The sequence below is a fragment of the Octodon degus genome, unplaced genomic scaffold (assembly GCF_000260255.1).
Source record: "Octodon degus isolate 3935 unplaced genomic scaffold, OctDeg1.0 scaffold00164, whole genome shotgun sequence".
NCBI lineage: Eukaryota > Metazoa > Chordata > Mammalia > Rodentia > Octodontidae > Octodon > Octodon degus.
The window spans coordinates 1,350,144-1,377,350 of record NW_004524740.1 but is presented as its reverse complement, the minus strand read 5'-3'; the positions used below and the strand labels follow the sequence as shown (position 1 = coordinate 1,377,350).

The 27,207-nt window shown below is 44.8% G+C and overlaps 1 protein-coding gene across 6 annotated transcripts in view; it reads right to left on the bottom strand.

Annotated features, from left to right (window-relative positions):
• Hnf1b (HNF1 homeobox B) overlaps positions 1 to 27,207 on the bottom strand; it is a 56,462-nt gene that overhangs the window by 6,681 nt on the left and 22,574 nt on the right. For 3 of the 6 annotated variants that reach the window (XM_004642993.3, XM_004642991.2, XM_023703112.1), the window contains exons 5-8: positions 16,944 to 17,104; positions 11,510 to 11,645; positions 6,226 to 6,420; positions 3,566 to 3,684 (exon numbers count right to left, since the gene is read on the bottom strand). In XM_004642993.3, coding sequence (XP_004643050.1) covers positions 3,566 to 3,684; positions 6,226 to 6,420; positions 11,510 to 11,645; positions 16,944 to 17,104 — 611 coding nt within the window. The remainder of the gene's footprint in view (positions 1 to 3,565; positions 3,685 to 6,225; positions 6,421 to 11,509; positions 11,646 to 16,943; positions 17,105 to 27,207) is intronic. The other 3 variants (XM_004642994.3, XM_004642992.3, XM_004642995.3) reach the window with 2 other exon arrangements.

The window sequence follows — 27,207 nt, the reverse complement described above, 5'->3', positions numbered from 1 at the left end:
ATTTAACTTAAAAATAAAAATAAAATAAATAAAATAAAAATGGACACTGGAAGATGAGTATTGTTTAATGTATTTGAAGTGAGAAGAATAAAGCCTGGAAGTCCTGCTCTACAATTCATCACCCATATAAACTTGTCTAGATTCCTCCCGAGGTTTCTGTTCTGTAATCATAAAAATATCTACCTTGCAGAATGAGCGGGAGGGTTAGCAGACAAGCAAAATACAAAAATATGGAATACTGCTTAGAAAATGAAAGATACTAAAAAAATATTAGTTATGAATCCATGCACCCATTCATGTATCCATCCCTGCATCCTAAGTGAATACCACAGCTGAAGAGTTGGGCTAAACAGAAAGAGTTTAGGTGTTTTGAACATCCCCTGAACTACTTGCTGTTTTCCAGAGAGTTGGGTGAGAGGGTGCTTTATACCAGCAGAATGAGATACAGCGATCTGAAGTCCAGGCCCAAGAGGTGGGATATGCTATAAAAATGGACCTAATCTTGAGAAATGTTACTGTCAGTTTCTCTTTTGACTACACATAGACTAAACACTCACTCAAACATTAAGGTGTCAGTGGAAGTAAAGACAGAAGACAGGAGAAGAAAAAGGGCATGAGCTTCCACTTTGTGTACTGGACTGTGTCCCAGGCATACTGAACACAATGAGATGGGAGTGGAATTTTCCTCCCATATGGCTGAATCTCACAGTGGGGAATGAACTGCCAATCTCAGAGGGCGATGGAGCAGGGCAGGTCTTTCAGCTCTTCACTCCTACCACTGTACAACATGTCTAAAGCCCCACTGCTCAGCTCTTCTGTGATCCAAGCATGATGCACACTAATTATCCAGTTTTATGTATGTGCGTATCTGTACATGAAATGCTCTGAGAAACCCTGCCCTGTAGTGTTTCACGTTACTACGTACTGCTTGTCATGTCATATCAATTACTGCTATACTGTCTCTCAAGTAAATATTTGTTTAAAAAAAGGCAAAAAATGAAAACAAGAGACAAGAAAAAAAAAGCCACAGGGCTATCCTGCTACAATGCAGTATATGGTTAGATTTCTAAATTTTGGTGTAAAAAATATGTAATTGTTTATTCCTATTTTTTTAAAATATTTTTTTCTTCACATTCTATAGGGATTTAAAGTTTAACATATCAATACTTGATGGAAAACACCTGTTCCATGTTATGTTAATTATCTAGCAGTTCTCCAACACATCTAACCAAAGAATTCTCTCCATTCACCCCTTATGCCCCTGGTATCTAGTCATGATTTTGAAATCCCCCTTGGAAAACAATACTATTTCCAGCCAACAAAAAGAATTGCCACCAGGAATCTTTGGGAATGCTTGCAACTCCTTGCCTTAGGAGAGGCAGAGTTCGTATAAATTGTCTTTACCTTGGGTACCTTCTCTGGTCAGGAGGAGGTGACTTTCTTTACCTTTATTTTATTTCCTTATGCCTTTTCCATTTCTCCTCCTCCTCTGGTTCACAGAAACAAAATTTTCTGATCAGAATTTAGCATATGGGCTTAATTTTTACTCTGGCTCCTGAGCATAAAAGAGGACAGCAACAACAATTGCCATGGGATTTAACATGGATATTGGAAGTTAAGTGTCTGAGTGGAAAGAGGCCATGATTTGGAGTCAAAGATAAAAGTCTGGAGGTCAAGTTCTAGAATTTACCATCTGTGTGACCTTGGGCAGGTCATTCTCTATCTCAGAGCTTCAGTTTATTTCTTTGTACTTAGAAGATTAAAATAAAAAGAAAACAATGAGATAACATTAGTGAGAAGTATAAGATTCAAATCGCTACATGTTTTTTATCCTTCATAAGTGTTATGGTCATTGCTGTCATTGAAGAAATGAGTTTCTTGTAGGACTCTTGAAATGTCTAGTGACAGAGACAACTTCACAGCAGCTGCTCATGCAGCTTCAAGGTCGGCTGACCACTCTGTCCAATGGAGGGCAGAAGCCACTTGGAGGCTAGTGGAAGTCTCAGAGAGCATCTTAAAGTATTTTGATTAAGAGACCATTTCCTGCATCTAGAGACTCATTTCAACAAGTAAGCATCAAAGTCAATTTGGGAAAGACAGGAATAATTAATCCCAGTCCTGTCTAGGGCTGACCAAGCGGTAGATGAATTGATAAAACTTTCAAAGTGGAAGGTATTCCCAAGGAGGTTGCTGCGCCTGGCTGCCTCCCTGATTGAGATTTGTGAGCACAGACAAATGTTTTTCCTGCTCACTACAAAGAGTGGGAAATCGCATGGGAGTTGAAGGGCAGGGCAACGGGGAGTTCCTTTAATCTTCTATTGGGTGAGAGAAGTGTGGCAAAGCAGGTCCCACACACCTCTCCTTCCACCCCCAACACCAGAGTCCGGTCACCTGGGTTGTGCATGTTTCAGCATCCAGGTGGGCAGGCACTTAATCTATGTCACCTTGCCAAATCCTCAGGGCAAGGAGACATCACAAATATTACCATAAAGATGAACAAATGAAGGCTCTGGGAGGTCAAGGTCACTGGGAAAATGACGGGAATAGAATCCACCTGCCTCACTACACTCCTAGACTGGAGGTCGAAGAAGATGGGCTTATGAGAAAAATAAAGACTCCTAAACCATAAATAAATCCACTCAGGAGCACATGGCAATGGATGAGGTGTGATCTGTAGCATTCAGGGGGAAAAAAGACCATTCGCAAGATCAAGTTCTGCTGAGCACCACTGACGTGAAGTTCAAGGTTGTCTCCTCCTTATCTAGTAATCAATACAGGCCAAACAGTTCTCACACTGAGCAGACCCTGGCTACTAAAAGGTCTTATTGTGTTATTCAGGAGCTGTCATCCATGTTCAAACACCTTGTTCTGTTTCTAACTCTTGGTGTCCCATTGCACACAGCTGTGTGGCTACTGCCCTGAGTTCTGCTATTGGTTGCTTGTCCATCATCTTGACAAGGAGGTGGGAATCATTCATCAATTGAAATAGGGACTAAACCTCTTGAGTCCCCACTTTTAGTGCCCCAGGAAGATGATTCTAAGAAAGCACCAAGTGAATCAGACTCTTGCAAAGGCCATGCTGTCTGCTAGGGAGTCCCCATGGGTTGGCGTGATTGGGTCAATCCTTGAAGCACACAGCATCTGGGCCTGGCAGGGGTCCTGGACTGAGAGAATCAGCCTCAGGACTCTGAACTCTCCACTTACTTTCTCTATTGACCACCTTTGAAAGGCATGAAACTCAGCAGATGGTCTGACCTCCTGAGCCCTTCCTGGAAATACCCTTTCCATCGATCATCAATCATCCTATGGGGGAATATTCAATCTCAAAGCTTAATAGCTCTGTGTCAAACTTCAGTGCTTGATGTTTGGGGAGCCTGGGAGCAAAAAGCCCCTGTGGCTTGTGGAACATCTTCTGTGTCCTATGACCTCAGGGATTCTTTTAGCAAGAAAGTAAAGGAGCCTCAGAAGAAAGTGTCATAGGGCCCAAAATATGGCCAAGTCCACACTTGCCACACTTTAGGCACAGCCACCCACCAGCCCCACTGCCTCATTCTGCTGACATTACCTGTTTACTGGAAGACATGTTGGTCAGTGTGCTGATGCTGCTGGTATCTGTGACCACCATCGCAGAAGGAAACCGGGAGGTGTGGGAGTACTGGGGGGGTTCCTGCTTGTGTGTGTACACTGGAGAGGAAGAGGGGAGAATATAATCAAGATGCATATATGGCTACATCTCCCCCATCCCACACCACTGCTCCCATTTCCTTGCATAATAAAAGAGGAAAGAGGGTGGTGGTTAAGTTTGGGGAATCAGTGACATGTGACAAAATCCTGGCTCCTTACTCAAGTTACTCGACCTCAGCTTGCCTGAAAAATGGGGATGATATCTATTATGGGATTAGGAATTATCATGTTTAAAGTACTTTGTACCAAGTGCATGAATAGCGTTGCACACTGCCTATTACATATCTATCTATACATATTTTGGGTACACTTCTGGTCCCAAATGTCAATAAAATGTTAGGTCCCTGGGCATCATCAAATGACCCTTAGGCATATCTGGGATTTAAGTCAAAAAATATTCTAAGCAGTTGGCCATCATGAAGTATCTGGCCAAGCTCAGGCTTATTGCTTTTGCCATGACTCAAACACTGGATTTCCTGCAAGAGTTGTAGACTGATTAACAGCTATAATTAGATACATGTGTACTTGATTGTATGATTCTTGGCTATTTCAGTTTGCACCAAAATTATATTGTAGCCTTGTAGCATGGAAATACGAAAGATAAATGACAGGAAACTAGATCCAAATAAAACTGTGGCTTGAATTTTAGTTTCCTAGTACTTGTCTATGACATCTGGTACTTTTGATTCTTGAGAGCTATCTAGAAAAAAATATGCAAATTCTGTTACATGACCAATTAATGAAAGTGGGTAGATGCTTGGCAGTGAGGGAGAGACCAACCTGTTCTCAGAACACAGAATCTACCAAGAAATCTGTCAGTAGGTAATGGGGCTGAAGGTCACTGGTTGGTGTCCCAGCTTGTCCTTCTTGAGCAGAGACACTGATTGTTTTATAGTCCAGGGACCCATGGGCTCTCTGTGACTAGCCCACAAGTTGCTGAAAACTACTCTCTGGCTATTCCAGCTCTGGCCACTGAGTGACCCTGCCCAAGTGAGGGAGAAGAACATATTGCCAAGTTCTGGGGGGAAGGGAAGTGAGGGACCTGTGGACCCAGACTCTGCTACAGATTGTGAGAAATTTTTAGAAGCCATGACTATGTGACCAGAGAGTAAGATGGTGCTCAGAAACCAGCTCTGCAAGCCTAAGTAGGAAGTGAGCCCAAAGGACAGAAGACTGAATGTGGTTGTTCTTCATATCCAAAACCTTGTCAGAAGCACCCGAGGGAAGAAACTCAAATTCCAGGTCAGGGAGATAGCTCAGTAGAATAAGTGCTGCCTGGCAAGTGCAGGGTCCTTAGTTCAATCCCTGGTACCACAAAAACAAAAATCCTCAAATTCCTTTTGCCATTTTCCTTTGTAGGAGACCACTAATAAGCACTTGCATTTCTAGAACTATGTTTATAAAATGCAGCTAATCCCTCCTTTTATTTCATTTTTTAAATAATGACCCTAGAAACATATGATTCTTTTAAAATTTTATGTATTTGGCACAGGGTCTCATTACCCAGCTCGGACTCATAGTGATCCTCCTGTTTTCAGCCTCCGCAGCACTGGCCATGCCACTCTGTTGCAGGCTCAGCGGGCCTGAGGGCGGGGCCGGCACAGCCTGTGGTACCGGGGATTGAAACCTGGTCCCTGCTCTTATCAAAGCAGGTGATTAGTCTGCTATCTTGCTGGCCTTATGATTCTTATTTCATGCATGAAGAAACTAAGACACAGTTGCTTAAGTAACTTGCCAGGGGCTACAGTCAGGATTTAAATTCAAGTCTGTCTAAGGCTATTATGAACACTTTTCTGGCATTCCTGAAGCAGCATTGCCATCTATCCTTCAAATGGCTCCTCCCTCAACTTGATTTCTCTCCAAACATCTAGCTCAAGGGCTGTGGCCAGATTTGGCCAGAGGCCTTGAGGCTTGGGACTGAAGACAGAAGATAGAGAAGGGGTAGATCTAGGGAAGGTGTAGAAACTGGATCCAGGGAAATCCTCTGTAAGGGGCAGAAACTGCCACCTCTCACCCAGGACAGTGTGCAGGTGGTATTTCCCATCTCTAGTCATGGTTTTTGATTAACGATGTCTGGAGTGCATAAATCAGGAGAATGGGAACTCTAGAATACAAATTATAGGTCAAAGCTGATTATTTGGAAATGGTTTCTTGGAATTTTGGATCAAAAAGGCTGTCTCAACTCAGCATTGGAGATGTAGCTCAGAGGTAGACATTTGCCTACCATGAGTAAGCCCCTGGGTTCAATGCCCAGTGCCATCATAAAGGAAAAGGCTAAACTGAGGCTCATTGGGAAGTTGCTGCGGTTGATTGATGACATCTTTTCTCCCATGGTGCCATGGGAGATTATGGCACATGTTCCATATTTTCTCTATCTCTAACTTCCCTTTACATGTAGGCCATGAGGTATTCCCTGCAAACCTTCCCCTGGGAGTCTTGGGACCATGAAGAGCAACATGCAGAAAGTGTGCTTTGAGGTAGGGAAAACGATCAAGCCCTTAGCCTTCCAAGAAGGTTCCCCCGTCACTCCTGTGTCCTTACTGTGTGAGTTCTGCAGCTGAGTCACAGCAGCCATGAAGGGCTGCTGGGCCATGTGGCTGCCCGGGCTCTGCTGCATGAGGGGCTGCTGGTGAGGGCTGTGCAGCTGCTGGGAGAACTGGACGGGCTGCAGGGCTGCCAGGCTGCCAGCCACACTGTTGATGACTGGGACGCTCTGTGCTTGGGAAGTGTTGAGGCCTGTGGGAGCAAGAAAGGAAGGTCAGAGGTGGCTTCAGGGACAGGGAGAGGTGAGTGGATGGCACCCTTGGGTGACACGAGTAGTGACTTTATAGACCAGGAAACTGAGATGTGGAGAGATCCATTTATTTGCTCAAATTCCATGGTGTGTTATAGGATAGAGACAGACTTTAAGCCAATCTGACTAAAGTCTAAGCATCTCCGAAAATCATCCTGTGACTTCCAAAACTCAACCCTTTGACGTTGCCAGGGCCTTGGGAAACTGACTACTTATCCCTTCCATCCACGGCAGACTGAAAAAGGTTAGTCTCCGGGGCCTTCCATGAGGGCATGCATTGATGCTCAGATCCAGCTTTCCAGTAGAGGGCAGCAGTGTGCAAAGACCCACATCTTGATTCAGGGTAAAACACCTTCCATAGTCTTGCCAAGTGTGGAGTCTGAAGGCTGGAGTTTAGGAGACTGGGGAGAAACCCTAAGAGAGGTTGGGGTTGTGAGTATAGCAGAGGGGGAGAAAACACGGGAACTTGGCCACTCTACGAAGCAGACTTGTCTGCTTCTATGGTTGCATAGGGCTAAGGGTCTCAAAAGGACCAGGTTTGGGAAGAAGGAAGTAGCAAGCTAAAGGTCAGCCCTTGACTGGGGTAGTGCATGTTGTCATCTTTCTGTTCTGGGGTGTGAGAGCCGCTGTGATTCGGTACTGTGTCTCTGTCCTGAGGCCTCTTTAGAACCTGGGCCAGCACAACAAGGATTGGGTCCCATGGTACTCATGCTTTCAATGCTTGTTGGGGGGCCTCTGAGAAAGGCAAGTGAGTCAGGGTCGGAGTGGGGTCAAAGAATCAGAAGCGAAGACACCCCAAACTCTTCTGGAACAACCAATGTTCCTTTGTTCTTGATTTCTAGGATGAAGAAGGAAATCCATAAAAACTGTTTCAGGTAGACACAGAAGGGACAGACAGCTGGAGAGCCTTTCCTGAAAGGGACAGGATTTCATGAGCAGGAGGGGGGGTGGGGTGGGTGAGGTGGGTGGGGTGGGGGTGGTCCTCAATGGAGATAATGCGAAGCCCTCAACAATTGCACACTCAGCTTTAGATGATACTGTTATCAGAAATCTAAAAGGCAAGACGGCAGAGGAGAAAAGAAAGGGAGAAAATCCTCCTTCTGGCTCCCCTGGGAGAGGGCTGAGCATGGGACCCTTTGATCATCCCAAGAATAAACACTACTTCCACTTCTCCCAAGGGGCTCAGCTTCTCCCCAGCCAGCATTCCCCTGATACCTGATATCCTCTTTCCCTTTTCTATCTCCTACCTATGATCTGGGGCTCCTAGGAAGCCCCCATAGATTTGCTGCTTCTCTGGAAGCCTATGGCCACTGCTCTTTGGGGGAGATCTCTGCCCAGGAGAGCAAATCAATCTGTCTAGAGTGTATGGCATTCTGAGTCCTGCCTGAGCTTCAGAACCATCTAGGAGACTCTTTAAGAAATATCCATTCCTGGGCCCTGCCCAAGACTTAGGGGTCAGAATCTTCAGGGGTGGGGCCGAGGAATCTGATTTTCAACAGTCTGTGAGCCTGATATACCTCCATTGCAGGACTGAGTGCCTGTGATGTCATCCTAGCTCCTGTGGTGTGTGACTTCGCATTTTTCTTCTGTTTCCTCAGTACAATTTCCTGTGTAAGAAGTGCCTACTGGAAGCTGTCCAGTGGATGCACAGAGAAGAAGAACTTGGCACTGACAAGGTATTTGCCCCGAGTCCTGCAGTCCTGAAGCAGGACCAGAACACTCAGCAATGCACGTTGGCTAAATGAGGAGGCCCGCAAAGTCCTGCTCATGTGGACACTCAGAAGAGTAGGACCACTGTATCTCAGCAACACTTGCAGCCAATCCTCACCAATTTTTTTCAGTAGTGAGGATTGAATGGAGGGGTACTCTGTATTGAGCTGGGCTACATGCCCAGCCTATTTTATTTTATTTTAATTATTTTGAGACAGGATCTTGCTAACTTGCCTAGGAAGGACTCGAACTTACAATTCTTCCTTGTCGCCGGGAGTGCTGGGATTACAGGTAGGTGCCACTGTGCCAGACTTTATCCTCTCCATTATTTTATTTTATTTTGATGAGTAGAAACAAAGAACAGAAACAAAAACAGAAACAGGGTAACATACAGATTTTCATATCCTCTCCATTTATGTCTCTCTACCCAAAGTGTATAAACACATACACCCTCTAGGTCAGTGCACACGCTGCCCAAATGCTACAGGTCATTGTGAGAAGGAAGGTAGAGAAATCTGAATAGAGGAAATTAGGAAGAATAAAACGGGAATATCTCAAACGATCCTAGGGAAATTTTTTTTTAATGTGTTTGGTACAGGGTCTCACTACATAGCTCAGACTCATAGTGATCCTTCTGTTTTCAGCCTCCCCAGTGTTGGGATTATAGGCATGTGCCACCACACCTGGTCTCAGTGGCCAGCTCAGCGTGCCTGGGGGCGGGGCTGGTTTGGCACGTGGTGCTGGGGATTGAATTCCGGCCCCTGAACTTGCCTAAGCAGGCTCTTAGTCTGCTGAGCTATCTTGCCAACCTTCCCGAGGGAAAGTTTTAATTCAGATAAATGATGCAAAAATGATGTATGTAACTGTATATGTCATTCAGAGCTTGGTGTGGAAAGAAAGGTAAATGGTGCAGTTTGGGTATCATTTTGGTCATAAGAATAAGGAAGTATTTTACCCACTAGTCTCTTCATTAAATCCTGTCAAGCAAGCTTGTTTCAGGTATCCCATCTTATTTTTAAGCCAAACTGTGGTATTAGTTTGGCTACAAAAGTTCAACTATTGGAGGGTCTAGTGAAAACTAAGGCAGTAAATTAAAAATAATTTATTTACTTTTTATTTTTATGTATGTGGTATTAGGTTAGGGTCTTCATGTTGAGCTATATCCCCAGACCTTTTTCATTTTCATTTTTAGTTTTTGAGACAGGATCTCACTGTGTCTTTCAGGCTGGGCTTGAGTTCACTATGTAGCCCTGGCTAGCCTTGAACCCTGGATGATTCTCCTGCCTTGGTCCCCTCATGTGCAGGAATTACACGCATGTGCCCCCACACCCAGTTTATGTTTTATTTTGACACAGGTCTCACTAAATTGCTAAGATGTCCAAGATGGGTTTGAACATGTGATCCTCCTGCCTCCGCTTCCCTGAGTTCTGGGATTATAGGCATACACTAATATGCCCCCCCAACTTTTTTATTTTGTGAATCTTCTGAAGACTTTCCCATTTTCCTTCTGCAAAAACACAGAGTATATTGATTTCCTAGCACTAAAGATAGAGTAAGAACCACACGGACTCATTCAATAAATCTGTGTGCCTCTAATAGGCCTGTCCCTGTTCTGCTTTCAGAGGATGCACCCATCATTGTCTTTAGAAATGATCTGAGTTCCTGTCCTAGCTAGCTAGAGCTGATGGGAGATGAAGAAAAGAAAGAAAAGTGTAGGAGCTGGCTGAGGTACTTTACCCCTATAGTCCCAGTGCTTAAAAGGCTGAGGTAGGAAGACCACCATGAGTTTGAGGCCACCTTGTACTACGTAGTGAGACCCTGACTCAACCAGAACAAATCAAACAAATTGTAGGAACAAAATAAAGAGGTGGTCAACATAGACAGTAGACGTAAGAGGCTTCAAGAGGGACAAAAGGACAATACAAAGTTGAAGAAAGGGTGACCATTGTGGTACCTTTAAGATCTCTCCTAGGTCATCTCAGGAATACTTTTCAGGGTAAGGGTGACAGTTTTGAGAAACAATGACTTGAGTTGAACTGTCATAGTGAAACTCAAAACACACTGAGCACTCATTAGCATTTCAAATTTTCTGAAAGACATCTCCAGCCATAGCCTGCTTGCAACCTTCTCGTGACCGGAAGTGGTCCACTGAGGATGGGTACAAGCCATGTGCAGCATGGGGGTCTCTTGCGCTTGAGGCAACTGATCTACCTCATTGGGTTCAGGCATCTGCCTAAAAAAACCTACTTTGTGTTAGTGTTTTGTTTTGTGTTGTGTTGTGATTTTCAATACTGGAGATGGAATCCAGGGCCTTCACACTGAGCTTGAAGGTCCTTTGAGCACTCTCCGCCCTTTTTTAATTTTTTAGTTCATGAAACAGGGTTTCGCTAAATTGTGTGTGCTAAACTGGAATTTGCAGTTGTGATTCAGCTGCCCAGAGTGCTGGTGTTTTGGGCAAGTACTACTACGACCGGCTCTCCTTAGAGTTTTTAAAATTCAAATACACTGGGACAGTTTCCTACTGGGTCCCATCTCTGTATTTCCACCACAAACCGAGGGGGATCTTGCCTACCACATATATTCCTTGTTTAGAAGGAAGCCTGTCACATCTTTCCCCGTCTTCACCAACACAAAACATCCCCTGCAAGATCCACCACATATTAAGGGATAGGAATGAACACAAAACAAAAAAGTATATGCATATTCATACTTTTCAGATTTGTAAGCATGTCTATATATACTGTCACTTGATGGCTCCAACAACCATTTTTGAATTTTTTTTTTTTTTTTTATTGTAGGGAAGGGTCTACAGGGTGTTCAGGGTCTTATTAATAGATCAGATTCATAGCGATCCACCTGTTTACAGCCTCCCAAGAGCTGGGATTAAAGGCGTGTGCCACCACGACCAGTCTCAATTGCCATCTCAGCGCACCCCAGGGGGCGGGGCTGGCACAGCAGGCCCAGGGATTGAACCCCAGGCCCCTATGCCTGCTTGCAGGTGCTTTAATCCACTGAGCTATTTGGCTGGCCCTCAACAAGCCATTTTATAGATGAGGAAATTGGACTTCATAAAGGTTTACTGATTTGAATCAGCCTGCACAACTGGCAAACTGACTAGGATTCAAATCCATCCCTAATATTTCTCTTGCTTTAAGCTACGTACTTCAAATATTGTTGAAAGAGAAATGAAACAAAAGCAGCCAATAAAATCTACAGGTGCACGAAGGATCACCTATGCCCCACCTTTCAAAAATTAGGTTGACTCACTTTCCATTCATCTTCCCCCTGCCGCCATATTTTCTGACCCAAACCAGAACTTACTTTGTGCAATGGCCATGACTCCGGAGAGTGGGGTCATGATGAGGTTCTGTGATTGCTGGGGATTATGGTGGGAGAGGCTGTGGATATTTGTCAAGGTGCTGACGGGGGGCAGGCCTCCTCCTGAGACTGATATCTGCTGGAGAGGAAAAACAAGAACAGCATGAGTGATTCCAGAATGACCTGATTTGGCAACTCCAGGGCCCAGCTAAATCGCCAATTCATTCATCCCCTCTATAGTTACTAAGCACCTATCATGGGACAGACTGTTCTAGGTGCTGCAGAGAGCAACAGGAAAAACAGACAATACTTCCTACCCAGTGGTGCCTGGCCTTGCTCACTGTCTATGAGCTACCAGCCAGCCTGAGTCATTTTCCTCTTCAGTATATTCCGTGTTTGTCTCCTCCTCCCTTTGCATGTGTCCTCTCTTCTGTTTTCTGCCTTCTAGATTGTGTTGTAGAGACACAAGACTGCTAAAAATAATAACTGAAGAAATGCCGTGGGATTCCCTAGTGAGAGCAGATTAGGAGCCAGGTAGGAGGGCAAGGAAGCCCTCTCTGAGTCCTGCTCACATGTTAACTCACAGACCTTCTTATTACACTGCTGGGAGGTAGGGGCTTCTGTCCTTCCCATTTTCCAGACAAAAACCTGAGGTTTGGAGTAGACACATATCCTGCCTTGAGACTCAGATACCAAAGTTCCTGTAACTGCCTAAGATTTTCACCAAGATCCTATAACTAGCAAATGGTACAACAGGTATTCCAGCCCAGGTGTGTCTGACCTTAAAGCCCAAGTTCTCCTCATCCCATAATTATGCCAAAGGTTGAGAGCGTAAGATGTTATTTGGGTTAATCTACTTTTTCTCAGTCTTCACTGTATATTATAACTTTATCTTTTATGCTAAGCAGCTGACGTTGCAATGACAAAGCTGGTAAACAAGCCTCATTCTGTTTCATCCTTATATTTTAATAAGATTAGTAGGGGAAAGCTACTAATTCTTATGTGTGTATATTGTACATGGCCACTTAAGTGAATCCTTTTATTTATGCTTGAAGTTATAATTTCCTCATTTAAAATTTTTTTCTCATTTAAAATTTTTTCCAAGTTGAGAATAAAATTGCATCAGAAGCATAAAAGGGTTTTTTCTTTGCATAAATCAATATCCTTCAAGTCCAAATGGGTTAGAATTTTTTTGAATAGAATTGAACAAATAACTATAATGGATGTGCTTGTTTCGATCCTAATGTTGTTAGATATGTTTTTAATATATTCTCATTAATAATAAATTGAATGCAACTCCCAGGTTTACACACACAGGCACACACATTTTCTCATAATATGGCAGCTTACTATCTATAGTTTCTAAAAGTACTATTAGGAGAGGACTGAACCCCCATTCTGAACAAACCCAGACAGTGTTGAGAGCATTAAGGGCCTCGAGAGGTGCGTTAGGGTTAGGATTCATTAGGTATCTGAGTCATCCAACTTCCTTTCTTCTGTCCTTTACTACTGAAAGCTGTTTGGGTCATAGGTCTCACACCAGTACCCGGGCAAAACCCTGTCTCCTACCTCCCCTTTCAGTCAACCTCATAATTTCCAAGGTTAATTTAAAAAAAGAAAGAAAGAAAAAAAAATCAAGCAGGTTTGTTTATGTTTTTAAAATGAGTATCAAGAAATGAGTTAGAGGTCACATCACCCAGAAGGAATTCTGACCACACCAAACAAGAGAGAACCAGCCTGTTTGCTAGAACTTGTTTTTCAAAATGTCAGAGTCATAAAACAAAACAAAACAAAACAAAACAAAAAAAAAAAAAAAACCAAAAACTGGTGACCTGCCCTCGGCCTGAATTCCTTTGGTGACACAGTCCTTTGGAGAAAGTCAATGAAATGTTTGTCTCTCTGCCATTTCAATGTTTGGCTTTATTTATTTTTTTAATCTTTTATTTATTTATTTGGGACAGAGTCTCACTTCACAGCTTGGACTCGTAGTGATTCTCCTGTCTCAGCCTTCCCAGCACTGGGATTACAGGCATGCGCCACCATGCTTGGTCTTGGTGGCCGGCTCAGCACGCCAGAGTTCTGGGGCCGACACACATGTGATACCAGGGATTGAACTCGAGTCTTTGCACTTGCCAGGCAGGTACTTAGATCACCAAACTATCTCTCTGGCCCTCAAGGTTTGGCTTTCATGGTCCCACAGAAACGTGGATGCCAGTGATAAAAGTACTTTAAGTAGGTATGGCTTCAGTTTGCACATTGTGAGTTTTTGTTTTTTGTATCTAGTATGGGGTCTATAGGGTCTCCCTACACAGATCGGATGCATAGTGCTTCTCCTGTTTTCATCCCCTCCCAAGCGCTGGGATTACAGGCTGTGCCACCACCCCTAGTCTCAATTGCCATCTCAGTGCGCCCCCCCCCGGGGGGGTCCCCCAGCACTGCATACTGGGGGTCTAACCCCAGCCGGTGCACTCTGCCTAAGCAGGTGCTTTAGTCCGTGGAGCTATCTGGCTGGCCTGCAGATTGCTTTAATTAATTATCCTTAATAGTTAAAGACACAGATGGCACAGGTATTATTGTTTTTCTATTATTGATTAAGACACAGATCCTCAGAAGAGGTGAGACTAGCTCTATGTCCCTCGACTAAAAGGTGAAGAACCCCAAATTCAAACACAGTTTTGCTGGAGTTTAAATCCACCCAGTCAGACAATCCTGGTCAAGTTAATTCCCACTGTAAAAGGCAGCTATTATTTTCCATTTGCCTCAAGGACTAAAGGAAGCCAGGCAGTTGTTTAGGACGTGGTAGTAACCCTAAAATGATAATCTGGAGAACTGAATCACACCATATTGTCATGTACAGTACGTTCAGTAGGCAAATTCTTTCACATGCCTTTAATTTATGAACTTTGTTTTAGTTCACAAGGTAACCACAGACCTTCTCACTACACACCTGGGAGGTAGGGGCTTCTGTCCTTCCCATTTCATAGATGAAAACCTGAGGTTTAGAGTAGATATATGTCCTGCCTTGAGACTCAGATACCTAAGATCCTATAACTGCCTAAGATTTCCGCCTAAGATCCTATCACTAGCCAATATTCACAGGCTACAACCCTAAGCCTCTGGAAGTTTCTTTGCAGGGACCGGGCCATCTTTCTGTCAAGGCATACCATTCACTGCTGTGGGTTGGGGGCCCAAAAGAACAACAGAGAACTTAAATGGATTGGTATTATTTCCAAAACCAATCTCTGGGGGAAGATTTCAAAGCCCGGTCCTAGTGAAGGGAAGCACAAAGAGACTGTCATTCCTAGAATCAGGCTTTCTCCAAACACAGCAAAGCTGTAAGCAATCCTAGGTCTTATGACCTAAGCATTATTATCCCCACTTTGCAGATGACAAAATGGAGGTTAAGCAATTTTCCATCCTCCTGTTGGTAAATGACAGAGCCAAGACTTGGAGACCCAGATCCCCCTGCCTGCATTTCTTTTTAACCATATTTTTCTGTTGCTTTGGTGGAACAAGATCTGTGATGGACCTGTTATATATTAACAGAGAACAGACTCTTGAATTTGGGCATCCCATGTCAGTGACATAACATATGAGCCCGGGGTGTTGGAGGCAAGTGAAAACCCGGTCCCTGCAAACAAACTTCCAGATGTTTGCTAACGGTGAGGTACACTGCCTTGGTCAATCATCAATCTGATAATACAGTGCCCCGGCTGGGCACTGTGGAGCAGAACGGGAAGAAAAATGTGTGTCTGCAGGCTGCTTTTGCAGCAACCCCCGCCTGGGTGAGACAGCCTGCTGCTTACAAGGATGAGCTCAAAGGGAAAGTCCGAGGTCCTTCAGGCAGTAAGACGGGAGACTTTTTTGTTTAGTGCTGGGATACAACCTGGGGTCTCAGGCATGTCAGGCCAGCCCTGTACCTCTGCGCCACACTCCCAGCCCAAGTCCTGGAAGTGGAGTTCTTTTTCATAGGCCTCCTCTTCCAGGAAAGCCTAGGTAATGCTTAACTTTAATTTGTTTGGGTCTTGACACGACTCTTGAGAAATCATAAAGATTTGCCTGTGCCTCTCACAAGGTAGCTGCCACAAATTGTTCTTCAACAAAAATGATCTTTCTTAAGGGATGGGTGGAGGGCAGGAAGGATGCAAAATGCCTCCCCATTGGAGGGCTCTCTCATTTTTGTTTGCAAGGAACTCCACCCTGCAGGCCAGCGCAGGTCCCCTGAAACTAGAGTTGGCTGGATCAGTGTTCCCCTCAGAAACTACACTTTGTTTGTCCTCCAGGGAGCTGGGACCTCGATCCCGTGACACACTAGTCCCGTGTTGCCTACACACACACACACACACACACACACACACACACACATCAAAGCTTAAAATGGCATCTGTTCCCTGCTGCCCTTCCCTAACTCGGGGCCCCCACTGGCCTCCGGGTCAGATACGGTGCAGGAACGCGTACAGCAACACCTCAGCTTGGAAGTCAGGAACCTGCGGCTCCTCCTTCCCCTGAAATGCTGAGCATGACCCAAAGAATAAAGTTTTCCATTTCCTCCCTTTGTTGTGTCGTAATACTTCTGTTGTCTCATAAGCTGCTCTCTGCTGCCCTCGTGTTACTAGAAGATTAGGATCTTCCAAATGCAAATAATTTATTCTTCAGTCAAGTGGGCTAAATTTACCTTTGGGCTATGGGTATAGAAACCCTCATTTCATAAAAATAACATTGCCTTTAACTGACTAACACTGCCGTGTAGTAAACATCTCCTGTGCTGAACAATGTGGGGAGTACTGCACATGTGTTAGCTATCACCGTTTCTCCCCTAACAACCTTATTGCTATTACCTCCAGTTTATAGAGGATTTGAACCACAGGTACCTGGAACTTCAAAGTCGGCCTCCCTCCTCTAAGCACCACCCCACCCACCCGCCATTTTGAGCTGTGGTCTTTCTTGAAAAGGCATCTGTGTCCTTCAGTTCAAAGACCTGCTCCCATCTCTTGCCATTCACTATGTCCTACTTGACTGTCCTTGCCAGTACCAAGGGGGTTGCTAACAAGGGGGCTTGGTGAGTTCTGGGTTAAAAAAAACTGGTTTTGGAGGCCTTGGAGGGGAGGGATGAATGAACATTTTATCAACACAAATGTCACTGCCAGCCCCAAAACAAACAGCGTCCCACCCGGCTTGCTCCTTTATGAGGCATTCAATCAATAAAATGAGAGCAGAACTCTGTCAGATTTATTGGCTGGGTTCAAACCGAACACCTCTTCTACCCGCCAAAGGCTGGGTCACCAGCTCTACCTTTCCGTTCCAACTTTGGTCAGCCCCCATTTTCTCCCGTGGGGTTACAATGGTTCATTGTTTGAGGCAGGCCTTGTGAGAAGTTGTGTTTGTTTTGCCTCTTATCTTATCAGCTCCAGAGCTACAATGGCCCAGGTGTACTCACCATTTTACCATCAGGTGAGAGGAGATTGTGGCCTGGGTCCAGGCTGGCTGGGGAGACTTGCTGTAAAACTGACTGGCTGGTCACCATGGCGCTGTTACCATGGTGACTGATTGTTGAGGAGGAAGTGACTTCATTGTTTCCTTGCTGGCTGTAGCGTACTCCTGAAAAACAACACAAGCCCCAAAGGGAACATTAGTGTCATGGGGGCCCTCGGACACTGATTCAGAGCTTCTTTTTTTCAAGGGTGGATGACAAGAAAGCATAGTTGCCTTCTTCCCAGTTGTCTCTGGGACAAAAGTGCCATGGTTTCTAATTCTAGAATGTAAGCTCCATGAGGGTAAGACATTCTGTCTGATTTGTTCATTACTGTATCTCTAGTGTTGACACTTGGTAGTCACTCAATAAACTTTGATGAAGGGATTATTCTTGTGATTGCTTTGCATAAGTTTCTTAGGATCTATGGGCTGTTATTGGCTTTCTTCTGGGTACAGTATTTATTGCATTCTTCAAATTGCCTTCAAGAAATGCATGGCTGACACTGACAAAGGATCTACAAAGTGCAGGTTTCAGGATAAATCCTGAGGGGATTTGACTGACCTTATCAGATGTAAAAGCTACATTTCTTGTTATATAGGTCTTGCTTTATCTTGGTCTTAACCATCCAGCAGGAAAGTATAAAAATGAAGTATAAGAAGTAAAGCCATATTAATATGCTGAGCTGTAGAAGACTCAAGTCAACAACTTCTGACATTGCCAGTCTTACAGAAAACCCACTACTATTATGGACTACTGGACAATATTGGGATATTTTGCTAAGTTCATGCACCGATAATATTTAAATGACAAGGGAATACCCATCTTTGACAAAACTAAACAAAAAAGGGGATAAAAATGAATGACCATTTTGTATCTGTATATTTAAAATAGGATAGATATAGATACATTCTCTTAATTCAATGAACAGAAAGTTGTTCTAATAGTGTTTGTAAACAGGATATCATGCCTGCATCTTATACGGTGAATAACCCCTAAGAGAACAATATGCAATGTATTAATTATTGAAACTGTGCTACTAATTGGAAAAAAAAAAGAAAAAAAGAAATGCTTCTCTAGCAGGTCTTGGCTATGTGGGTAGCATGAGTAGACCAAATGACAAAGAAGAGGCATTGTCCAGTGGCCCTGGTAAGAACCATAGTTCAGTCAACAGTCTCTCAGTACCACTACTGGCTGAGGCCAGAGGACACAGGCAGCGCAGGTCAGGGATGGGACTGCAGCTATCAGTTTTTTTGGGGGGCTCTGGAACCCATATTGTTTTGATGGGATTTCATTTGGCTGACTTCCAGCACACAGGGAACTGCATGGGCTGTAGGAGGGGAGGCAAGCAGCTGACACAGGCGCGGTGTGGATGCTTTAGTAAACCACTGTAGTCTGGTCTATAAGGGCAGGGGGTAAACCAAGCATGTTTGCAGCCTTACTGCTCTGATCTTCCCTCTTGGATAGAAAACAAGAAGGAGGTCTGCTTTTAGGAAAGGGCAAGTGCTGGACAGAGACCAAGCAACTGAAAGAAGCATAACAGCAAAGAACCTGGAGCCAGTTTTGCTGAAGATGCTCATGAAATAGTCAAGGACAAGGTTGGGAGACTTGAGGACAGCTCATCTCTGACTTCTCATCCTCAGACAATGTTCTTGCTTTCTGTTTTAGATTGACAAAAAGGTCTTGGGGCTCTGTCCTGGCAGGGAGCAAGAACAACGCTCTGGGCATGGAATCACTTGGAGAAATGTTTTGACTTTCAGCTGTTCATCTCCTTTTGCCCAGTTTTCCAAGATGGATCATCCCTGTATACCAGTTCTATTCTTTCCCTCTTCCCCTGCCTCCTCCAACCAGAGCCCGATCTTCTGAGGGAGGCTGCAAAGTTCCCTCTGGAGTCAGGCAAACTGCCATAGCCAGCAGCTTCTAATTCACTAAACTGGAGCTTACCAAGAAGAGACTCAAGCCAGTTTTCCCAGGATCCTCCTAAGGATATTACCCAAGGCTGATATGACCTAGAGCTTCACAGGGCTAGGGAAAAAACAAACAAATGCTAAGGCAGTATTTTGACCTTCAAGAGCAACTTGTGTGATGGTGAAGTGGCTTGGTGCTTGCTCTGTGGGCTTTTTGTATTGGCTGTTTTCCCATCCTTTGATTCAAGGGGCTGATGGGGTGGGGGCAGAGAATGGGTTTGGCCCTGGAATTCAGTGGTTGCTGATCCAGGGGTCTACATTCACTTTTTGGGGGAAGAATAGGAGCCATTAAATTAAAAATAAGAAAGGCTTCTATTTCTCCAAAACAATATCCCTTGCCCAGTTCTGCCTGTTTTCCCCTGTATCTCTCTGGGGCCCTGTAAGGATCCCTTTTGTCCCCCACCCCCTCTAGTAACAGGATAAAATTAGGCCCTTCATCTCTACTTGCATTAACTACTAGGTTGCCTATAGGATCTTCCAACAGTTCAAGAGTTTTACATAGAAGAGATTTGACATTTATGTGCTCATAAGGCAAAGCTGGGTTCAGTGAAAAAGGAGGCAAATTTCTAATAAATAAAAGGAAGAATTTTCTAGCAAAGAAGGAATAGTGGGAAGTCCATGTGCTCCAGAACTAGACAAACTTGGGTTCAAATCCTGCCTTTGCTCATCACAGATGCCTGATCTTGGGAAAATTGCTTTTCCTCTCTGTACCTTGGTTTCTGCTCATAAAATAGGAGAATACTTCTTCAACAGGGCTATTTTGGGATTGGAGCTTGCATTTTATAGCATCTAGCATAAGGCAAACTACAAGGTAACCGGCAGTGGGCATACTGAAGGATGGTGCTGGTGTCAGGATGGGCCCCAACATATATGTACTCCGAGAGTCTAGAATTATAGACAATATGGGGCAGATTATAAGTAGTAAGTGAAATTAGCTTCACAGAGAACAGTTCCTAGATGATCCTGCTCTGGTGGAACCACTGAGAATATGGCCCTGAAGGTAACTAGGGAAGAGGCTTGGCTGCTGCCCTGCTCTTTCATTTTGCAGGGACAGGACTTCACCCTGTCTCTCTCATGCGTTTACTGACTCCCTGACCATCTATTTACCTCCCCAAGATGCTCTGCTCCTGAGAGAGTGGTGATAACTCTGGGAGGCAGGTGTGTGCTCACCTCCCAGCTTGTCCCCATCATCGATTCGGTCTCAAATCAAACAGTCTCTGGATTTAGCCTATTTAATTTGGCTGAAGGAAAGGGGCTAGCCCTGCGATGATCAAATATGGGTCACAGGGAGGCTTCTCTCTACCATACGCCACACAATTATTTATTTAAAAATAATTAACCCAGGATATCCGCAGGAAACAAAAAGCCTTTTTTTTTTTTTTTTTGCAGGAAGCACAGCAGGAGAGAGTCGGGAACCATTTGTTAGAATCCAGGCAGTGCAACTCAAGCCTTCTGGGGTTTACACACTTTGTTCCCCAATATGATCTTCATTATGTGAGAGATACCGTGGGGGAGCTGCTATGCTCCAGGCAGATGAGCCTTTGACCTTTCCTTCAAAAACCTTGGGCTAAGGGCCAGAGTTCTGGCTGGGAATTAGGTGATCCCTGTTTGGACCACAGCTTTGCCATCCATCTACCGGGTGACCTCAGCTTCCTTATCTATAACCCAGAGGACGCCTACTGCAGGGAGAGGCTGTTGTCACTGCACTGTAGTGTGAGCTAGGCAGAGACTCTGCACCTGCTCAGGACTCACTGCACCTTTTCCTACTGACGCTTCTCTCACAGGGATGGCTGGGCCGTGGGAGGGCTTCTATAACTAGCTAATGTGCAGGTGGGTTCTTGTTAGAGGACAGAGAAGCCAAATCCTGGTCTATTTCACATATTCAGAGAAGCACTTAAAATGAGAATGGGCAGGCTCTGGAGCCTAGAGTGAAAGCCTGACCTTCCATGTAATAGCTATCTGACCTTGGGAAGGTTATTTTACCTCTCTGAACTTGACTTCCCTAACCGTTAACAATATCCATCCCAAATCGCTGGGAGAAAAAAAAAAAAAAAGAGTGAATTAGCAGATGTGAAATTGTTGCTCAAAATATAACAGTTTCTGCCACTTTCAGACTGCCTTTGTCCGAAAGACGTTGTTACAGAGACTGAGATCACAAAACTTTACCGAGCCCCTAGCACAGAGGCACGGGGGCACCTGCGGTAAGAAGCAGAATGGCATCCTCCCTTCTTCCTTCATACTGAAGGTTAGGAAATGAAGACATGATAAGGATTTGGGGGGAACTCTTACTTGCCAGAAACGCCAGGTTAGTAGCACAGAGGATCACAGGAGAAATGACAATGACAGATAATAGCAATATACCCTAGCCCCACTTCCTGGCTCAACCCACAAATTGGCCATGTCCCCATTACAAATACAGCCAAGTGTGTCCAGGAACAGGAGCCATCCCAGGTGGAGTCTAGAGAGCTCTGGAACTTTCCCCTAATCCCAGGCCTCAGTTGCATGGGTGTGGGGTCACTGCTGAATTCCCAACAGCATATGGATCAGACACAGATCGTCTGGTTTCCATCCAGAAATGCTGGCCAGGAGTTTCAAAACTACAGATGAAGCATATGCTCCAAGAAGCCAGTATTCCCAGTCCTGCCTTCCTCAGCCAGCACCTGTCTTCAGGGTACTTCATGCTGCGGCAGCTTGGGATTTCTTTTGAAACAAAAGCATACCCTGTCCCTACTCAGCTTGAAAACTTCTGATGGCTCCTTACTACTTTCTAGAAAAGTCCCAACACTTAAGACTGGCAGAATCAGACTTTGGGTCTTCGTTGCCTTGTTTGCATCATCTCTAACCGCACCCCCTGCAGCCACAGGAGAGAGCTCAGATGGTCCCGCCACACCCTGCTTTTGTGCCTTGCTTTTTCTGTTCCTCTGGCTGGAAAATTTTCCTTTCTTTTAGCCTTCACCCCTTGTGAAGGTTAAATGTCATTTCTGGGAAGCTCTTCTTGACCCGTCCTGGTAATGAGCTGCTCTGTCCCTTGCCTCTCGTATGAGCTAGAGACCCAGCAGCAGCAATTGGTCACCCTGTACTCTCAAGTTGGCTTCTGTCACCCTTTCAAAGAAGTGACAGCTTTTACTCATCGCTGTAGCCTCAGCTCTGCAGAGCACCTGACACTGTGACTATTTAATAAATAGAGAAATGAGACTCAGTAGCTTTGAGTACCCCTACCTCAGAACAAGGTACATCACTTCTAGTAGGAAGAATACGGTCGGTTCTGTGTATTCATTGTATTGATCTTGTGAACCTATTCCAACTGCATTGCTGCACTGGAGAGCCATTTGAGTCACATCAATTTTGCATTTAGGAAACACTAGTGGATTCCTACATCTGTACTGAGCTGAATGAGGCCACCCAGAAATCCATTCAATGTGCCCAGGCATGCGCACCAGGTATGCACACACTCCTATGCATCTGCCAGCCACTTCTTTCCTCTATAAACCACATCTATGCCCTCAGGAATCACACTACCAGGTAGGGTGGTACGCACCTGTAGTCTCAGCACTCAGGAGGCTGAGGCAGGAGGATTGCTACAAATTTGAGGCTAGCCCAGACTGCATAGTGAGTTTAAGGCCAGCCTGAATTACAGAGGCAGACCCTGAATAAAAAAAAGAAGAAAGAGAAAAGAGAAAAGGAATCATGACAATCTTCTCCCTATAACTTTGCAATGACTCAGGACTTGGAACACATCTGATGCCCACTTCCTTAGGCAAACTTCAGGATTGTTTCAAACTCAAGTGTCCCATTTATTGTTGAGCACCATTTATGTACTTCTTAACCATTTAACAGGTGTAAACCCCTGCTAATGTTTTTATTGGATTCTTATCTTTTAAAAATGGGTCACTGGGGGGCCTGGCCCTAGCTCAGTTCTTTAAGTGGTTGCTTCCACAAAGCTGTCAGCTTCAGGTTGTTGTAGTTCGATCCCTACAACCCTCCAGCCAGCCAAAAGTGCCCTGAAGGCATTCGAGGAGGAAAAAAAAAAAAAATCCTTATTCCATTAAGGGGCTGGTGAGTTGGCTTTGTGGTCTAAAGCACCTACTTAGAACAAGCTTAGCAAAGCACAGGGACCGCGGTTCAATCCCCCAGCACCACATGCCAGCCAGCCCCGCCCCCTGGTGGGCTGAGCTGGCCACACACACACACACACACACACACATAAATAAATAAAATTTTTTTAAAAAATGGGTCATTGATGAAGCTGTAGAGTGTTAAACCTCAGCCCTGTGGTGTTTCTTCACATTGAGCAAAGTGTGATGTTTAGGTTGTGAATGTTGAGTTCTATAGGACTAACTATGCACATGTGTTCAGACGGCCTCACTGCTACCAGAGAGATGCTGCCCGGGGCATCATTAACCACAGAGATGTTTCAGAAACTCAGACTTGCAAGTATAGGATGTCTCATAAAGTCTTGGATATTCAATCCAGTTTTCTAGGAGCTTCAGAAGACAGCCATAACTCCAGTTCCTCAATTCCAAACAGCAACAAGACACCATCTTCTATACACTTTGAACCAGCAAACTCTTTTTCTTTCTGGCTTAACTCTGATCATCCTGGATCAGCCAAGTTTTGGCCCCTGACATTTTTATCTATAAAATGGACACACACATCTCCTTTCCGCCTATGCTAGAATGACAAATGAATAAAGTAGGTAACAGTAGAGGACAAGATTCTGGGAGAATAAAGGACTGATATTAGCCAGGAATTATGACCACAGTTCCTCTTTTACAAGGAGAGAGGAGGGAATGGGAACTGCTGGGCAATGCAGGGCTCAGCTTGTCTCTTGTGTGGCCTTTGGCATTGGAGCCTGGGGGATCCCTTCACTGGGGTCTGGGATGCCTTCATCCTTGGCATTGCGAAGCCAACCTCCCATCCCTGATAATGCAGGAATGTTCCTCTGGCTGGTGGACCTCTGCCAGCTTGAGTGAGTGTCCCAGCCACCAACAGAGTAAACATTACTCAACTGGCTGGGGCTCTGTCACACACATTCTTCCCCTGTGTTCCTAACCTCATGCAGAGCACAGCCCAACCCCTTCAGGTCTGGAACGGGGAATTTAAACTCAGGTAGGAGGGAGCTTTCTTCCAAAAAGAAAGGACCACATCCACAAATTATGGGTGGACACAGCTGCCCTTCCTAAGAAGGCACGGCTTTGTGCCCTGGGGGAGCATCGATCAGGTTTGAGGTTTGATGTCGCTGTACTGTACCCTGACAGCTCCACCCTCCCCTGAACTGTGAGTTGCTTTTCCTGAGGACAGAGGTAAAGAGATGAATGATTCAGTCTGGTGAACTTCTGAGACATTCATTAGGGGTTAAAAGAATGTGAACAATTCCCTGACTTGAAACTGGGAGCTCCAGAAACAAAAGCTTTCAAATGAATTAGCGTTGCTGCCTTGTTTTCCTCATTTGTTACACAGCACGTTTGCCACTTCTTAATATTTCTTTTTTAATGCTTGCAAAGAGTTTAGATTAAAAATCCAAAGGTCTGGGAAGAAAAAGCGAATGCAAGGTGAAATCATTTCAAACACTGGGTTCATGTCTAATTTGGATCCTTTTCTACTGAACGTGGCTTAGAAGCCCAATTCATAAGAAACACAGACAGGCCTGTGGGGCTGGTAAACATTCTTGACTCAAGGAGTAAAACGTTGAGTGCTACTTCAGGGAAGCCCACAAACTGGTTTTCTTATAAAAATCAAAGCAAATGTAGCCAAGAAAAAAATTTGCCGGTTTTCCATCAAAAGCATCTTGGCTGAGAACAGGTGCTAAATGTGCCCAACTTGCCTGAAAACATCCCACTTGCAAGGAGGTAGAGTGCCGACACAGACCCCTCGTGTCCTCCCGCTGGTCCGTAGCAGGCACTGTGCCTGTCCTTGCTACAGAGCTGATTTCTGCAGGTAAACATCAGGCTGTTTGCAGGGAGCACTTAGGCCTGGAGACCACTGCTGCAGGCAGAAGGCAGGTGCAAGAACCTGATGAGGTCATTTCCATCACCTCTTGCCAGGGGTTAGCTGGTAAGTTTAGTGTTTCAAAGCTGACCCTTCTCCTTTAGCTGTCTAAGTGCCAAATGAACTCCAGATATGTTGAGTCACCCCATCACGACCCACTAACAATTTGTAATAATTTTATGAGATTATTTAGTGTTTTCCTGGGGAATATAAGCCCCATTGAGGGCAGGACTTTCTCTGTTTTCACCTTTATGTGCTCAGAACCTTTCACAGAGCCTAGCTTGTGCCAGACTCTCAATAAGTATTTGTTGAGTGAGTAAATAGGAATGAATGAGCTATACTTCAACGGTGACCAAGGGCTTCACACCTTCTTCAGCTTTGATCTGCTGAGTGGCTGAGAGGAGCTGGCATTCACTTACCCTTTTGGTCTCCTGGTTTTTGTGTGGTGAGGGGAGGCGAGCATTACTTTTGGTGGTTGTTTTTAAAGGAGTAAAAAAGGCACTGGAGAGATAGCTCAGGAGATGAAGTGCCTGCTTAGGTAAGCACAGGGACCAGGATTTGATCTCTGGCACCACAGGCATGCTGAGCCGGCCACCAAATCTGGACTTGGCAGTGCATGCCTGTAATCCCAGCACTGGGGTGTCTGAAAACAGGAGGATCACTGCAATTCTGAGCTGCATAGTGAGACCCTATACCAAATAAATATTTTTTTTAAAAAAAGGAATAAATAATATTGGCAGATATGGACAGTGTCGTGTGAATGCCCAAGCCAGGTGTGTGGAGGTAAGGGTGACCAGCAGGACTGCCTTCCGCACCACAGGGCTTTATCCTGTGTACAAATGGTCAGTGGGATTCCCAAGGGGAGCTACCAGCCCTCTGCATCCTGAGGCCCAACCACAACACTGGTTACCTCTGGCTCCTTAAGGAGTTGGGTATAGGTTCTTCTATTCGAACAGGTTAAAGAAACCCAGTTTCATACTGCCATCTTAGAACCCAGTCTGGGGTCCATTGGATTGATTTTTGAGGTAAGAGTCCATTAATGAGGATAGACTGTGGCAACACAAATAACTTAAATGCCTTTTTTCTCCAAAGAAATTAGTGTAAGGCTAAAAAGGCCTAAAGATTGTGGGCGCAGACAGTGTCCTGCTGCAGTCTGGCTCCTGGGGTGTGGTTTTTTCTGAGAGGCTGCCTCTGCAGGCCAGGATAATGTGGATGCAACAAAGGCCCCTGGGCTTGGCTGATGGGATGGTGATGCTCCCAGTGGGTCTGGGCAATGGGAGAGAGGCTATAAAGCCATCAGCAGACTGAGCCACTGGGTGTTCACACAAATAAGGTCCTATAAACAGACATCTGTATTGTGACTGAAAGGCTAATAAAATTGCCTTAGAAAAGAGAAGTTTTCCACTGTGACCTATTCATAAGCAGTACCCTACAGGGAGGCGATGCCAAAGCAGAGGATCCTTTCAGACCTGGCGAGTGTCAGAGCTACCTCATTAAAGGAGTTCGCCAGCGGCGAGACCAGCCTGTTCACCACTATCACTGAGGGAAGCTCCATCAACGCTATCATCACCATCATCATCACCATTATCAAGACAGATAGTGCCAATCACCAGGCAGGCAGGCTCGTGACTGGTCCTAGGGACCACCAGGTGTTGGGCGCTGAGACCTAGCAGGATAGGATGATGAATGGTTTCCCTTCTGCTGGGAGAGCAGAAGCATCAGTCAACAGCCTGAAGAGAACCACCAGAGAACCGACAGCTGCCCAGCTGAGCAAGTTTTGCTTCTGGCTCTCTGAATGAGTTGGATTGGTAGTAAGCCTAGACCTTAGGCTTCCTTGTAGAAACCCAGAAAGAGGAATTCTCACTCTTTTCTTGTCCAGACGATACTGGTAAGAAGTTACAAAAGTAACTAAACTAGTAGAACATTAATCTAGCCAAACTAAACTAAAGGAGTAAATTAAACTTAGTAAACTGAACTAGTAGAAACTAAGCTAGTAGAACATTAGGGGGAGAGGCATACTATGTTCTTTGAAAGCTTTCAATGTTGACCTTATCTTTTGAAATGTATATTTAAGGTAAGCAGGTAGAGCTGGCTGGCATTGCTTCTAGAAAAGGGAAGATATGCTGTAAATATATATATATATATATATCCTAATCTTTATTGACTGTCTAGACATTACTGAGTTATTCTAGATGGTTTCCAATAGTTTATTGAGGTTTCTAGGTAAGTAATCACATTGCTCAGAAATTTATTACCCTTTTTTTTTTTTTTTTTTT